At 34.3% G+C, this 17,351-nt stretch overlaps 2 protein-coding genes across 2 annotated transcripts; both read right to left on the bottom strand.

Moving 5' to 3' along the window:
* Positions 1 to 1,144: 1,144 nt before the first annotated feature.
* Positions 1,145 to 1,789, bottom strand: LOC109218931 (zinc finger MYM-type protein 1-like). Its single transcript, XM_019383327.1, has one exon. It carries the CDS (start codon positions 1,787 to 1,789, stop codon positions 1,145 to 1,147), a length of 645 nt encoding a protein of 214 aa, XP_019238872.1.
* Positions 1,790 to 2,001: 212 nt separating this feature from the next.
* On the bottom strand, positions 2,002 to 2,565 carry LOC109218930 (zinc finger MYM-type protein 5-like). The gene has a single exon (XM_019383326.1). The coding sequence runs from the start codon at positions 2,563 to 2,565 to the stop codon at positions 2,002 to 2,004; it is 564 nt and encodes a 187-aa protein (XP_019238871.1).
* Between the last annotated feature and the right edge of the window lie 14,786 nt (positions 2,566 to 17,351).

Raw genomic sequence — 17,351 nt, 5'->3', positions numbered from 1 at the left:
GTGCTCACTTTCTTTTAATATAAAGGTGCTATCAATCATATAATATAAGTGCAATTTATTCGAACGGGGCGATGAAAAAAATTAATGAGAAAAATATGATTACTATTGTCATTATCACATATGACTTCTAGCCACGAGTCAGATAATAATTTTAATATGTTATCTTACAAAAAAAGGACTTCCTTAGTCACAACTCACAACTGTGCTCGACGACTTTTCATATGTTGAAAACGATGAATAATAGCATCATTGCTGACACTTGCAAATATCTTATGCTCTACATAGCAAACTAAACAACTATTTAAAAATTCATCACCGATGCTGTTATGAAATATAGTTCATGGATGAGAAAGCTCGTTCCACAGAAGCTGTAGCAACAGGAAGAATGAGAGTCAACTTGATAAGCAAATAAACAAGTGGCCAAGTTTGATGCAGATCTAACTTAACCAACACTTTAGCAAGATCACTAATTCCCTTCAAGCCAAAGAACCTCTTGTCAACACCACGGGCATAAAGTATAAACTATCAAGCTGACAACTGAGATCTCGAAGCTTGCTGCTATCAAACTCATTCGGATAATATTCGGCCAACCTCATTATTCTGTTCTTATCAAAATTACCAAATGAATTAACGGGATTTAAGCTAGCCATATCGAGGAGTAAGTCGGTACTCACAGCATCAAAGCGACGATTAAGCTCTTGAAAATACAAATCTATAACAGCATAAAAAATATCGACACGCAAATGATGAGAATATGTAACATCAAGAGCTCTACGCTTCGACTTCCCAGGAAAGTAGCCAGCGTCCATATTTGGAATCATGTTTGTCACAAAAAGAAGAGACATCTTNCATTAAAGATCCAAATTCACTCTTCCTCATCGTTTGTAATCGTTGCTTTGTAAGAGCAAGGAGTCTCATAGCATTGACAATATCTTGATCCATCATTTGTAAAGCACAACTCAACTCATTTGTCATTGTTAAAACTTTTAACATCAAGTGCAACATAAAAGCAAAATCAAATTCCTTAATCTTACCCATAAGACTTTCAACAACAATCCTGTCAGCATAGTTTGGACATTCACGTGCAGTAAATTCAAAAACATGAATAATCGATGGAAATAGGACAATAAGGTTATCCAACGTCTTATAATGAGAACTCCCAACGAGTATCACCTGGTCGTTGAAGCCCACGCTCTTGATTTAATCCTCGTCCAGTATGCACTTCACCTGATTTGAGCAACTCTTCTAACTTTTCAGCTTGATGTACTCGAAGCAAATCCCTACGCTTAAAATATGCTCCAACAATATGTAAGACATTAGTAACTATACAAAAAAAGTCATCTACATCTGAATGCTTCTTTGCAAGAGCCACAAGTGTTAATTGCAATTGGTGAGCGAAACAGTGAATGCAATATGCTGATAGAGACTTATTCAAAATCAAAGTCTTGACACCATTTAGCTCTCCCTGCATGTTACTAGCCCCATCATAACCTTGCCCACGTATTTGCGTTGGACTTAATGAGTGATTAGAAAGAAAAGAGCAGATTGCCTTTTTCAATGACATAGCCGATGTATTACTAACATGAACAATACCAACAAATCTCTCTATGACTTCGCCTTCTTTGTTAACATATCTCAAAAAAAGTGCAATTTTCTCCTTGTGTGATATATCTTTTGATTCATCAACTAGTATCCCGAAAAAATCCCCATCCATGTCTTCAATGATAGCTTTGATTGTTTCTTTAGCACAAGCATCAAAAATATCTTTTTGAATACTTGGAGAACACATCATTTCATTTCTTGGAGCATTTTCTAATATAATGCTTCCAACATCCCGATCAATATCCCCATACCATTGCAAAAGCTCAAGAAAACTACCTCTATTGTAGAAGATTGACTCCCATCATGCCCACAAAATGGCAAACCTAGTCTCAAAAGAAATCTTGCCACATCGATTGAAGCACTTAAGCGACGTCGAGACTCACTTTTTTCTTTCTCAGACTATTTGTCAAAAGAAGTGCGAATTGATTGTGATTGATTCATTAAATCAAGCATCCTATTGAAACACTTGTTGTGGATGCTATTTATTTCACCAACATGAGCTTTAAATCTTTCAATAGCCTTGTTCCAAGCTTTAAAGCCATTTTTTGTAAAAGCATCTCTCGTAATTCCATGACTTTCATGTTCATTTTTGAACAAATAACAACACAAACAATATACAGCATCTTTTGATATACTGTACTCCAACCACTTAGAATGTTGACCCTTAAACCAACCAGGACAAAACTGACGCATTATCCTCCCAAACTTAGTTTTAGAAAAAGTCATGATTCGCAGGCTGACAAGGCTTTTTTGAATATAATGTCTTCTAACTTCATCACGTATATTAGGGTTGTATTCTGTAATAGGCTTTCTATCTCCCGGATCAGCGTTGGGAGATTCTAAATCAAGATCAGAAAGAAATGTGTCCCTCTGAATTTCCGAAGCTATGGATGAAGCAATAGATGGATTAGTAGAACTAGAACTTGGTTGCCCAATATTCGTTCTTGTGACAAACCTATCCATCTCAATTCACAAAGCTTGATGAAATATTCCAACAGAATAAGATTCAATTTTATTCGATTTTACCTAAAATTCAATTATAATTCAACTAAATCGTATTGGGGAACTCATGCCCCTCTATAACAATACAAATAATAAAGCAATAACAACATATTTAACCACATTGCACCGGAAAATTGATCACACTTCTTTATCACTAAAAATATCAGAAATATTTATTCTTTCGGAAGTGTAAGGACCCGACCCGTCGTTACGGGAGTTTCCGCCCCATTTTCCCCGTTTTATGCTTCTATATGTTTCATTATATGTGTTTGAAGAATTTGAAGTAATTCTGATAGAGTTCGGTTAGAAATGAGACAATAAGTTTCTTTATGAGAAGGTTAGTTTAGAAAAGTCAACCGAATGTTGACTTATGAGTTAGAAGGCTCGGAATGGATTTCTGATGATTCGACTAGTTTTGGGGGATGATTTGTGACTTAGGAGCGCAATCGGAATTGAATTTGGAGGCCCGGTGTAGAATTAGGCTTGAATTGGCTAAGGTTGGATTTTGGTGAATTCCGGATGGTAGGTGAGATTTTGATCCGAGGGTCGGAATGGAATTCCGACAGTTGCAGTAGCTCCGTTAGGTGATTTTGGATATGCGTAAAAAGTTTCAGATCATTCGGAGGTGTTTAGGACGGGTTTTAGATCAAATGCAAGTTTAGGAAGTTTTAGTTTAACTTAGGCTTGAATCTGTGGTAATTCGATGATTTTGATGTTAACGATAGTGTTTTGATGATTGGAACAAGTTTGAATAAGGTCTTGGGGTGTGTTGGTGCTATTAGTTGAGGTCCCGGGGGCCTCGGAGTGATTTCGGGTGGTTAAACGGAGAATCTTGATGTTGTTGCAGGTCTGGTGCACCTGGCTTCTGGTATTTCCGCATCTGCGGAAAAGGAGCTGCAGAAGCGGTTCCGCAGATGCGGCTAAGAGGTCGCATAAGCGTTCCATGAGGGACCGGGGTAATTCCGCAAAAGCGGACGGGGTATCGCTTCAGCGGGTCCGCATAGGCGAAAATGAGGCCGCAGAAGCGGAATGGTGAGATCCGCAGAAGCGGATGGTTGGGCGCAAAAGCGGAAGGCCAAGGATTTAATGAAAAACCGCATAAGCGGTCATATGGCCGCAGAAGCTGTCCCGCATAAGCGGTTACGGGACCGCAGAAGCGAAAATTGCTGAAGGGTTTTAATGAATCAGTGTTCGCGAATTTCAGAAGATAAGAAAACATTTTTTACTCCGCCAAGAGAGCTTTTTGAGCGATTTGAAGAGGGTTTTCAACGGATATTGATTTGAGGTAAGTCTCTTGATTAGAAAACACCATTTTATGGAAGAATCAACACTCAAATTCATGAAAGTGGGTAGAAATTGTGAAGAACTAGGGCTTGGTTTTTGAAAACGAATTTTTAGGATTTGAAAGGCCATTTGAGCTCCGTTTTCGGTAAACTTTATATGTACGGGCTCGTGGCGAGACGAGGAATCGGTTGGTGTGATTTTCGGAATTTTTCGAGAAGTGGGCCCGGGACTCGGGTTTTACCAACTTCGTGAATTTTAGTACTTTTCGAGTATTTTTGATTGGGTTATGTTTCTTTAACCTATATTTATGTATTCGTTGTGATTTTGACTAGATTCGACGCGCGAGGAGGTTGATACGAAAGGAAAAGGCATTGCGGACCATTCTACCACCGGATAGAGGTGAGTAGTTGGTGTATATGATGGCCTGAGGGTTTGAAACCCCGGCTTATCACACTGTGACGCTATTGTAGGGCGTGACTCGCACCCCATGGCAGGTGCGGGATTGGTTATGACTGGGGATTAAGACTTAGTCCATCCCGAACAAGAATGTTTCTATATTGGCGACTGATACGCACCCTGTATTGAATATATTTGGGCTTATTGCCGTGTTTGGGGCCTTGTGCCGATCTGTAGCATCCTTAGAGGATGAATGTCATTGTGATAGCATGCTTTGTATAATCATTGATCTCAGTCCTGTGTTTAATCACTGTTATGAAATGCTAAGTCACTTTTCCTGAAGTTAAATATCTAAAGTATATTCTTCTTAATAAATTGGAAATTGGGAAATTAATTGAATCTGTTACGTGACTCATATGCATGTTGTGGACTGAGTATGGATCGGGCTGCACGCTGCAGCGAATGATATGATTATATTGCGCTTGGGCTGAAGGAGCCCCTCCGGAGTCTGTACACACCCCCAGTGAGCACCGTCGACGTTAAATGGATCGGGCTACGCGCCGTAGCGGTCATGTGCATTGCATTGCATCCTTACATTATACTTGACTGATATATTTGAAGTTGTTTTGCTGTTGGTTCGTAGTTAGGTGTTGGACTGTTAGTTTTAGCTTTACTTTGTGGCATTTCGTGGATTTCTTATCTTCAGACATTTTATATGCTTATTACTCACTGAGTCGATAGTACTCACCCCTACTCCCTACACCTTGTGTGCAGATTCAGGTACTTCGGGAGCTTAGTTGAGCTAGTCGCTGATTTCTAGAGTTCCAGGAGTGGTCGAGGTAGCTGCTATGACGTCCGCAGGACCCGACTCCTCTCTTATCCCTTTATTATTTTCGTACTTTAGAACATACTTACTTTGAGGATTCTTGACTCTGTATTAGTTAGAGGCTCTAGACTCATGACCCCAGGTCTTTGGGAGTTACAGTTTATATCAGTATTTCGTATTGTTTTAATTGAGTATCTCAACTATGAGTATTAATATTTGATTTTAAGTATCTGATTAATTGGTTTTGAGCTTTGTGCTCGGGTTGAGAGAGTAAATGGTCGGGCTTGCCTAGCATTAGTGTTGGGCGCCATCACGACCGGGTTTGGGGTCGTGACAAGAAGATAAGATGAAAACTTACAAATTTTTGAAGCACTGAACCAATGAGGATATATTCATCAACCGCACAAACTGATGCTAATAACCTACATTTATCCCCAAGAAAATCAGTTTTGAAATTAAGTCAGAAATAGAGATAAATTTATTTTTCACTTTTTGACAAGTAAACATAACTATTGTTTATTTTCCACAAAATAATTACAAGCAGTGGGTGTATTCACATAATAAATAAAATTACTGAATTTATTTTACAAAGAATAGATAATAAGAATTGTAATTTGTAAAACCCAATATCTTCGATAGAATATTGCTATTTATACCCAAAATCTCTAGCTTAAATCAAAATACCAAATCTTATTAACTTGTTCCTTGTGTTTTAATTTTGAGATGTGGAGGTCAAGAAAACTTGTTGTTCACTTTGTAACCTGCGAATTGCAAAACCTACAAGAAGAACTGGAGAAGCCGAGGCCCGAGAGGAAGTCTGTTTTAACATTTTGGTTTGTTATCTTTAGAAAGCCAACCAATATTTTGACTAGCGGAGGATTCTTTTTCTCCTTTTCCTCATCTAATTAGTAAACAAGAGGAAATTAAAAAATGGGGAAAAAGAAAGTAAAAGAAGGTAAGTAATAAATAAGCAAACAAGGAAGTCAACGATTCATTTAATAAGGAAAAGTGTTAATTTTTGGAAAACAAAAAACGTTGCCGGCTGGATTCAATCTCGCGACGTTGAGGTTTCCAAGCGCCCAAACTTCAGCCTCCAAACCAAAGCACCCATTAGACTTTTTGGTTAACGGGTGCTTGCTAATATATTATATCAGTTTTTATAAAATTTCTATATTAGTATACCAAGTCCCCGTCGGAGTCAGTGGGTGCTGCAGTACCCAGAACCTTACACGTGGGTCCGCCCCTGTATATGATGGGATCGGATTGTGCGCGCAACGGATTTTATATGTTATTCTTGACATTAATATGGTGAAATAAGGGAGGATTATATTTGTATGGTGGGATCGGGTTGCTCGCCCCAACAGAAATTGTGTGCATTGTACTCATTGTTGTATTGTGTTAGCTTTCAGTATTTTCATATGAGATTCTGAGGACTGATATTTCTAGATTCACTGATTTCGAGGATTGAGTTTGTTTTTATTAGTTAACTGCTCTGTCGTCATTTCCTTTTTCCACTTTCTATTATTGTTATTATACAGCGTACATGTTATTGTAAGTGACCCGCCTTAGCCTCGTCACTACTTCGACGAGGTTAGGCTCGGCATTACAGTGTACATGGGGTTGGTTGTACTCATACTATACTCTGCACTTCTTGTGCAGATTTTGGAGTCGGTCCTAGCAGCGGTTAGTAGATTGCTCGGATTCGGTGCTCGACGGAGACTTGAGGTACAGCTGCACAATGTTCGCAGCCCTGAAGTCCCCCTACATTTCTCTAGCTATTTAATTTGTTTCAGACAGTTATGCTTTCATTACTATTATTTGTAGTACTCTAGTCGCTCGTGTACTTGTGACACCAGTTCCGGGATTGTATCTAGGTATCGTTGTTATTTTAGTTTATTCACTCTATCTCAATTTATTCAGTTTCTTGATTATCATTTAATTTAAATTTTTAAAATATCTAAATACTATTTCTAACGTTGGCTTGCCTAGCAAGTGAAATGTTAGGCACCATCACAATCCCGAGAGTGGGAATTCCGGGTCGTGACACAATCATAGTTGAGGGATACTTATGCCTTTTCCCTAATACTACCTATTTTTTATTTTTTGCTACTATAAACACTTTATCTCTTTTATTAAATTTAAAGAAAATCATTTTGTGCATCTAATGATATCTCACCGCGTGAAGCACGAGTAATTTAACTAGTTATACTGATATAGAGTCCATCTCTCCAATATGATTATTGAAAGAGACTAAGGCCTCATTTATTTTTTAAAATTAAGATGTCTGAATCTGAATACGCATCTGAATATCAAGATGTGTATGAAGATTAAGACATTTGAATCTGATTACACATCTGAATGTATTAAGATGTGTATTAAGATTCGAATACTAAATAATTAAGATTGTTTGATTTTTAACATCTGAATGTATAAAATTTATCTTTATTTAAAAATTAATAAACATAAAATTTAAATAAAATACTAACTAATATAATATTCTATCAATAAAATATATAGTTTTTTAAAATATGATAGTTGTTGGTGATAATGGCTAACGGGTAAGCCGACTAGAGGCAGTGGTTGGTGGTAGTTTTGGTTGATGATGGTGGTTCATGCTAGTAGCTAGTAGTGACTGGTAGTGGTGGCGATTATGATTGAGGATGGTGGTGGTGATAGTTAATATGGCGGGTGGTAATAGTAGTTGTGACAGAGGAAGGTGGTCGGTGGTGGGCGGTGGGTGGTAGGTTATAATGATGGGCGGCTATGGTTGTTAATGGTGATGGGGTGGTCAGTTGAGGTGGATGAGTGTTGATTGTGGGTGAGAATGACGGTGATCGGAGTGGTTGGGATAGCGGGTGGTGATGGTCGATAATGGTGGCAGCTATGATTGAGGATGATGGTGGTGTGGTGGTGGTGGTGGCGGCAGCATGGTGATAGTTGATAATGGTAGGTGGTGGCGACAGTTAATAATGAATATTTTATAGTACCTTAATGAAATTAAATCTCTGTTATAGATCTTAATCATACATACCTATTCAGATCCATTGAGTGATTGCAAAGTAATAAAAACAAACACACTTATATTAAGATATGAATAATTAAGATTCAGACTTTAAAAACAACCGTACTTAATGTCTAAGATCTGAATGATTAAGATTCAGACCTCCATTAAGTGCAAACAAATGAGGCATAAGTAGTCGATAAAAAAATAAATGCCCTTAATTTGAAGGACTAGATGGGATTGGCCCGTGCAAGCGCGGGCCAACACTTTGCGTTATAATGTATTTCATTCCAATTGTTAGCATACATAATAGAGAAAATCTCACTTTATACCCATTAATTCCAAACTATTTACTCTTTAATGCCCAAGCCCAAACTATTTACTACTCCTACCCATGCGCCCCAAACTATTTACCCGCCTTTATTATGTTCCTCTTCTTCTTCTTCCTCATTTTACCTTCCTCCAATTCTTTGCTCAACTCCCGAACTGTGTCAAAACCCCATTCTGAAAATATTAGTTAAACTTCTCGCCCACTCTCAACCCCCCTCTGTCTCTATCTTTTTTGTCAATAGTATTTACTTTCAATTTATATGTTATAGTAAAGTTTTAAGGAAGAAAATAGTTTTTTTTTTAAGATTTATTGTTTGGTTCGATGTGATGCTATAAAATATTGCTTATAGTTTCTTCGAGTAAGCTTTCCAGATCTAAATTTTTGTGTGTATTTGAATATCCACCATTGTTGGGCTTGAAGCTCAATTTTATTTTTGAAGATTTCTTGTTTGATTCAAAGTGGGTGCTGTTAAATATTGCTTATAGTACCTTCTGGAAGTTCATACTGAAATTTGATAGCATTTGGAGCTGATTTGAGGTGATTGGGATTGAAATTTTCAGTTGAAAATCAAAGAAGAACACAGCTACAGTATTCCGCTACGGTATACAATATGTTGTAGGAGTATATAGCTATACTGCAAATACAGTTACCTAACAGTATACCGCTATAGTATACAATATATTATAGGAGTATATAGTTATACTGCAACAGTATACTATTATAGTATACAATATATTGTTATAGTATATTGTAATAATATGCAATATACTGTAACAATATGCTGTAATAATATACAATCTACTATAATAGTATACTTATTACCCGTAAATTCACTTGTTTTTTTCCTTTTAATTTGCTTTAAGCTTTTACCCAGCGTGAGAGGCAAATTGAAAATGCAAAAAAAAAATTATAGTATGCTATATAATGTAACGGTATACTCTTACAATTAGATCCTTTTAGAATTTTTATTGACAACTGATATTATTCAGTTTAATAATTGAATTAAACTTTTTTAAACTCTTTGCGTACAATTGTATACCCTATTGGTATAACTATATACTATACTGGTATCATATGTTAGTTAATATTTTTTGGTTGTATTAGCTACATTTAATTGGTACACAATTTGATTTTTCTTTAGTAATAATATAAAGAAAAGAATAATAAAAAATAGTGAAAATAGTAAATGAATTAGATTATGAAGAGAAAAAGAATATTAAAAAAAAGCTAAATGAAATTAGAATAGGAAAAAAGAAAAAAAATAAGAAGAAAACGAGAAAAAAGAAAAGGAGAAAAGAAAAAAGAAAAGAAAAGAAACATAGAAATAAAAAAAGAATAGGAGAATAAAGAAAAAATTCCCCACAAAACCTTTCATGGGTAGGAAATGTAATTAGTTTATGGGTAGACAAGAGTAAATAGTTTTATTTTTGTGGGTAACTGTGTCAAAACCCCTACATAATATAATATTCAGCTGGATAGTAAAAAATTAAACTAAAGACGTATTGTTTATTCATGAAAGTGATAACTATGTGTAAGAAAGACTTAAAGAACTTCCGGAGCAATCCATCTAAACATCTCAAATGCAGCGACACAAAGTTCAATCGGTAACGAAGATGACTGAAACTCCTATACAGTTGCAATTAAAAGAGAAGTACATCAAAAAACTAAAGTAATTGAAGATTATTCCTATTAGGAGAGCATTTTTTTCTGATGTGATATATGGAAGAACCAGTGCATAGCTAGAAATTTCGCCAAAGATGTTCAAATTTTGAAGGAGTGAATAATCTTTTTAGATGAGTGGTTTTACAGTGGGTGCACCCAAAATTTTAAAATCAAATTACATACTATCATTTAACTAAATCATACGAAAACTTATAATTATAAAACTATCAATTGTAATAAATCAAAACTAACATTAAAAAGTCTACAAAAACAATTTTAGCTACTAGCTGAATTATATGAAGAATAACACACATCAAAACTAATGTAACGAAATTAAATATTAAAAAAAAAAAGAATAATCATGCAACATAGAAATATAATTAGTAACTACTCCTTTAAATTGGTACAGTACAACAAAAAGTCATGGGCCAAAACAATCTATACGTAATATAAAAATAAAAAACAGAAATAATAGTTGAAATGAAAGAAAGTTAAAAAATTTCTTTTTTGTTCATTGCTTTTTACTGAAGAAGTAGAAACCAGAAGAAGAATATGGACATTTTTACTGGATGTGCGGTATTTTAATTTTAGATGATGCATTTCTTAGTTATATAGACATGTAGTTAATATGAAAAAAGATACTGAGGAAAAGAATATGTTAATGCAGTCAAAATTAAAGAAGAATTTATAGGGTTTAATAAGAAAGAGAATAAATATGTACTACTAGTAGAATCTGGCCCATCAATCCACGTGTCAGCCGTGCAAAAAAAAAATTTCTTTTTTGGGGGGGGGGGGAGAGTGGAGGTAATTAAACAGTTTTATTACCAAAGTTTTCTATGTTTCATTTCTTTATCTATATCTATGAACTATATTAAAAGCACGAATGTTTTAGTATAATGTCGTTCGCATTTTTTCCCTTCAAAAGTAATTATTTGTGTGACTTTGGAATTTCAATAGGTAGAACATAATTTCAATTTGAATAAAACACAAAGGTCTAAATATTTTAGGTCAAATTTTCGAGCAGTTATAACTCCTTTTAGGTTTAGCTATTCATTAACTTCCAAAAGAATTTAGAAATGTAATAAAAATAATTTGTGCATCAACATAACAAAATTCTTTACGTTTGTAACTAAAGTTAACTTTCATAAATATTTATAGATATTACAAAAATATTATCTGCTCAATCAACATAACAAAATCATTTAGATTTGTAACTCAAGTTAGTTTTCACAAGGATTATGAATCTAATAAAAATATGCTACTCTAAGTTTTTTTTAGTTTTCTACTCGATGTCTGATACTTGTATTGGGGCTAATCAAATTCGATTTCGCGTCGAGAAGTCTCATATTGAAAAAGATAATTTTATACCCAAGACTTAAATCTGATACCTTTAATTAAGAATGGATATGCTAGATTTACAATAGTTAAAGGAGTTTTCCAAGTAGGACTGCAATGAAATTAAAACTTTTCCAAAGTTTGAACCATTTGAAAACTTAATTAATTAATGGTTTATAATATATTAATAACTATCTTTTTTGTTAATAAATATTCTTTGGTTTACAACAGTCAAACATTTCTTTTAATAAAAAATCTATAAAACCCAAACGGGACAGTGACCAAAAAAACGTCATGTTAGATTCTACTCTTTTATTTAAATAGATCTAGATTCTCAAATTTTTAGTTTTAAAAAGTTAATTATAACAACATTCAATTGAATTGAATTTTGTTTTCATGGAACAAGAATAATAGATAAATAGATTATCACAATATCATATAAATACATGGATTAGTATTCTTAAAGTTCCTTTCTTAATTTTTAAGAAAAGAAGAAAATAAATATAAAAATATTAACATGTGGATGAGGAAAAAAATGGGCAGAACTTTTTCTCTATTGAGTTTTCTAACTCAAGATTGGGTCTCTTTACACACCTGTGGCTCCGCATTTATCATTTTCAGAAACTTATATACATTCGTCATTACTCTCTATTTTATAACTTAGATACATTTTTAATAATATATGAGATGTTTTAAAGTTTTAAACATATTAATATAGGGTACACGCGTAAAGTGTGTATCCTAAGACTAGTACTACATTAAAAGCACGAAGGCCCAAGTGAAATGAGACAGAAGAGAAGAAACTACCCAATGTTGTGAAGCTGGAGGAGTTGCCTACTGATCACGCCCAACTATGCCTTATAAAAAGGACTCTGCGGACGTTGCAAATATAACCCGAGTATTACGCCCAGGGTCGAATCCACAGAGAGTTGACCTATCAACCGCTATCTTCAGACCCACTAAGTCTTCAGAACCAGCTTCCCAAATATTCAAATTCTCAGTTGAGTGTTCTTTAATAACTAGCTTGCAAGTAACTAAATGGCTGTAACTAAATTAAAAGGGTTGTAAACAATTATGAGAAAAAGCTAAGGCAATGATTTCCCCTATTGATGGAATTCCTTCTGTTTATGCTCATACAAATTTACTCACACCTCTCTATCAATCATGAACGCTAATCTTACCGCAAATCTCTCCCGAGTAATTACAGTAATCTACTATTGCACTCTCCCGAGATACACTAACTTGCTTTATTTAGCACAATTCAATTTAGATTGCACCCAAGGCTTCGTTATTCCTAATCCCGCCTTTAAACCCGCAATTATAGATTCCTCTAATAATCTAGGAGTGGTGTTGTTCAACAATACCCTAAATATGCACTCTTTTCCAAGTTATGCACACTAAATAGGCACAGCTAATTGAGGATCCTGTCAATTAACTACAACGAACACGAAGTTGAACAAATAAAGATTAAACTAGCAATTTGTATTCACATAAACAAGAAGTTCATCACCCAATAGGTTCCATCAAAGCCTTAGACAAGGAATTTAGCTACTCATAGATATGGGAGAATAAACTAAGCTTGAATTCATCATAAAATCAAAAGAAAAGAAGAAAGATGTTTAGAGTATTTTCTCACAATGGTTTTCCTTGCTAAGAAACCTAAAAAATCAATACATGCCTCTCTTGGGCGAAGTCTAATGTTTTAAATAGGGTTTAGGTCTAAAAATCCCGTAATTGACACTTTGGTCCCTGAAATTTACTGGGCCTGCCGCGGTTCTGCCGCGGTCGCGGTAGAACCGCGGCCAAACACCCTCGCGGAATCTCCAATCTTCAGCAGTTGCTTCCCACCGCGGTTCTGCCGCGGTCGCGGTGGAACCGCGGTGGGCCCAGTTCTCTGAATCTTCGGCCTGTTTTTTGCACGCGTTACTTGGGAAATTTCACAGTTGGCCTCTTTTTCATCACTTTTGACTCCAAAACTGCTCCTTAGTCTTCTTTATACATATATCACCTACAAATCATGAAAATCACTAATAAGAGCATTTTGTCATCACTTTTAGCATTAAAAACTACACAAGAAGGTGATTATTTAAGGTGTGATTATAGTCAAATTCACCTATTATCACCTACAAAAGTTAATTTTGAGGTTTATCCAGTTAGTTTACCATCCATGGGCAGTGAAAATGGAGAGGCTAAAGATGGTAAAAATCATGAAGATGCCCAAATCAAATCTCCTGCGTAAAAGACTTTAAAAGCAAGACAATAAATATTGGAAGCTGCTATATACTAAGCTAATTAATAGTTATTGGAAGCCCTTTATGCAAGGTTTTTATTAATTCGATTAAAAACTGGGCCTCAACTCTATTGTATTTATAAGTTAATCTCGTGTAAACTCTTTATTTCTAACTTTTGCACCCTAGTGTTGCAATTGTAAGTATTTTGGGATTTAGTGATCCCTCTGGTCGTTGCATTTTCAGAAGTATCTCTGAAAGTACTCCTATCAATATCATGTATGAGTTTACATATATATAACTTTATTTCGTATATATAGTACTCCGTAGTAGTTGTTTATTCTGTTATTTCATGATTTTTTATTTTAATTGCAATTAGATTTTTTACCTGGAAAATGCACCTAACTACTGATACACCGAATTTCAGTGTAAGTCAATAAGTTTAGGGCAAAACCAATTAAAGATAAATCACTAAAATGTATCTTCTTATGAGCTAGCATAGTACTACATTAAAAGCACGAAGGCCCTTACCGAAATGTCGTTCGCCTTTTTTATCCTTAAATAATAGAGTTCGCACTAGAAAAAAAAATTATTTAATTATTATCCTAATATTTAGTACTTTGAAATCGATTAAAATTTTGATTATTAAATATTTACTTATTTGAACTAGCTAAGAAGTCTTAAAGTTTAGGAATTTAAAGCCAATTAAAATTCTACCTTACATAAACTATTTTCTTTATTTAAAACTATATATGTAACATAATAATATTTTTTTATATGATATTTTTCATGGATGTATATTCTGTGAAAAAAGAGTAAATTAATGAAATTAAAGTATCTAACTAATTTATGATAATAAAGAGCACGTTAAAAATGTATGAAAAACACAAATTTGTATTAAAAATATATGGAAGCATCAATGATGATAAATATTTAAGGTAAGAGGTAGGCAATATTTTAGATTTTGAAAATTAGGACGCTCTTTTTTCTTTGAACAATAGAAAGACCGAGAATTGAAAGTATACTCAATTTTTTAGTTCATTTATATTGTCTAAATATTAGAAAATAACCAAATAATAATCTTTTTAAATGTTAAATCTATTTTAAATAAGATAACGATGAATAGGAAAATGGCATATATATGTAATTGGTCCCGAGTAAAAGAAATACTTTAGAAAGAAATCATGGGTAGAATAAGATAACGATCAAACTAAGGTAAAAAAATCTAATTGCAATTATAATTGAGTTTGGAAAAGATAAGGTTACAGTTTTAATAGATAAAAAAATTTCAATTATTGGTAAATTACCTGACATAAATTTTATAACTAACATGAAATATACATGCAATGCATATACCCAAGTGCTAACTTGCAAAATTTTATTAATTTTTATATTATAGCACAAATACATCTTTAAATATTTTTTTTATATTGTTTTAGAAATTTATTTTTATTAAGCAAGATCGAACCGTAGACCTCCGAGACTTCAAATGAACACCCTTACCCCAGGACCGTCACTCTCAATTGTGTCTAAGGGTGTACATTTATCTATATATCATTATAATAGATGTTATAAATCTACTTGCACAGAGGATGGATGTCCAACTTGCGATTTCAAAATGGGATTTTTTTCTATCTATACCATATATAAAACCTTATTACCAAAAATGTTCATAATTTATTAATTACCTGCCCAGTCCACACTTTTACTACAATTTATATATCAATCCATAATTAAGCAGATTCTCCCATTTAAAACGCGCTAAAAAGAAGGCACGAAATCTGCGTTTGATTCTTTCCACATTAAATTCGAATTTTGAAACGTAAAGAGATCTCATTGCTGCGTAATTCTCTCATTCACTACAATTCTAAAACAACGCAAGCTTCAGGAGCTCCAGTACTCAATTTGCTTTTACAAATTTTACAACGCAATACAAATTGTAGAATTCAAAATTGTTCTTCATCGACCTCAGTACTCAAATTGTCGAACCTATATCTGTTCTTCATCTCTTTTCTCTCAACTACACTAAATCATGTCAAAAATTCCAATAATGCTAAAATTGAATGGAAATTGGGATAACTATGGCAGATTTAGAGATTTTGAAGTTGATGCCATTGTGGTAGATGAGAATGCAAGCTACGGAATTCTGATTTCTACAATTGCAGAACAACTATCGATTGATACATCGGATAAAATTGTAGAAATCAAATACATTGTGAACGACAATTGTCCTCCAATGGAGATTAGGAATGATATGGGGGTTCGTGTGTATATGGAGACCAAAAAGGAGAATAAGAACTTAGGTTCGTATTCTTTATGTATAAGCGTAAGAGATTTCAATATGGAATTGGCAATCACCAACAAAAGCACAAGTGCAGGTATGTTTAATTCGACATTGCAGAGAGTTATTGTGTTAGTGTGTTATCTACAATATTACAACATTTATCTACAAATTAACTACAAAAAACAACGTACTGAAGCTCATAAAGCAATGTCGTTTTCAAAATTATCTACATAGTTACTACATTTATCTCTATGTTGCTGCAGGTTCGTCTGGATCCCTAAAGTTACTTGAAATTCCATCCTCACCAGCTATAGAGGAATATCAAAGTGAAATAATAACTGAATCTACGCAAACATATATTGAAGAAGGACAAGTTTATCAGGACAAGCAAACTGTAGCTGCTGCAATGAAGAATTTTTCTGTGATGCACAAGTTCCAGGTCAGAGTAAAAAGATCAAGTCATAGAAGGTATGGAGTTATTTGTGGAGAATAGATCAATAAAAGCAGTGTTTTAGTGAAGATATGTGATTTTTATAAATTGTAGTTAAATTGTAGTTAAACTGTAGTTAATTGTAGTTTTGACGAATTTGTGTTAAAACAGTCCTTTTTGTTGATTCTACATCTATAGCCTGTATTAAATATTGTATTTTTTTTGTAGCTACTGGCTTATATGCGTTGCTGAAAACTGTAAATGGCACTTCAAGGCAACGTCAATTAATGATTCGGCAATGTTCAAGATAAGGAGTTTCAGCCGACAACACACATGCTCCTTAATGGACGAAACATTCATACAGCGCAAACGTACTGCAGCTGTAGTTGGTAGCATGGTCGTTCCAAAGTATTGTAATCCTAAGACTGTTTACACACCAAAGGACATACAAACTGACATGTTATCCGAACATGGACTGAACCTAAGCTACATGCAAGCATGGAGNAGTTTGAAGATTTGAAGAGGTAGACCCGCGCGTTGAAAATCTTACCTATATGATATTGGCTATCATAGATGGTCAATAGTACATGCAACGGTGAATAGAACTTTTACTATGACATCAAACATTGCCGAGTCGTTGAATGCTGTAACAAAAGAGGCAAGAGAGCTGCAAATATGATCTATTAGAGTATATGAGGACGCTTCTTGAACGTTGGACGAAAGAGAAGTTATTGAAGGCAAAGGGTACTTTCACATACCTTGGGTACAAATTCAACAAAGAATTGGATGACAACAATACATTATCTCAGAAACTAAGGGTAAGATCTATTTGTTTGGTGAAAAAAAATTGTTTAATATGCATTGTTTCCAAATTGTAGATAAACTGTAGTCAAATTGTGGGTAATTGTAGATTGTAGATAAGTTGTAATGTATTTGTAGCTGATTTGTAGGTAAGTTGTGGATAATCCTT

The sequence above is a fragment of the Nicotiana attenuata genome, unplaced genomic scaffold (assembly GCF_001879085.1).
Source record: "Nicotiana attenuata strain UT unplaced genomic scaffold, NIATTr2, whole genome shotgun sequence".
Taxonomy (NCBI): domain Eukaryota; kingdom Viridiplantae; phylum Streptophyta; class Magnoliopsida; order Solanales; family Solanaceae; genus Nicotiana; species Nicotiana attenuata.
Note: the sequence above shows the minus strand (reverse complement) of the source record. Positions and strands in the feature narration are given on the sequence as shown.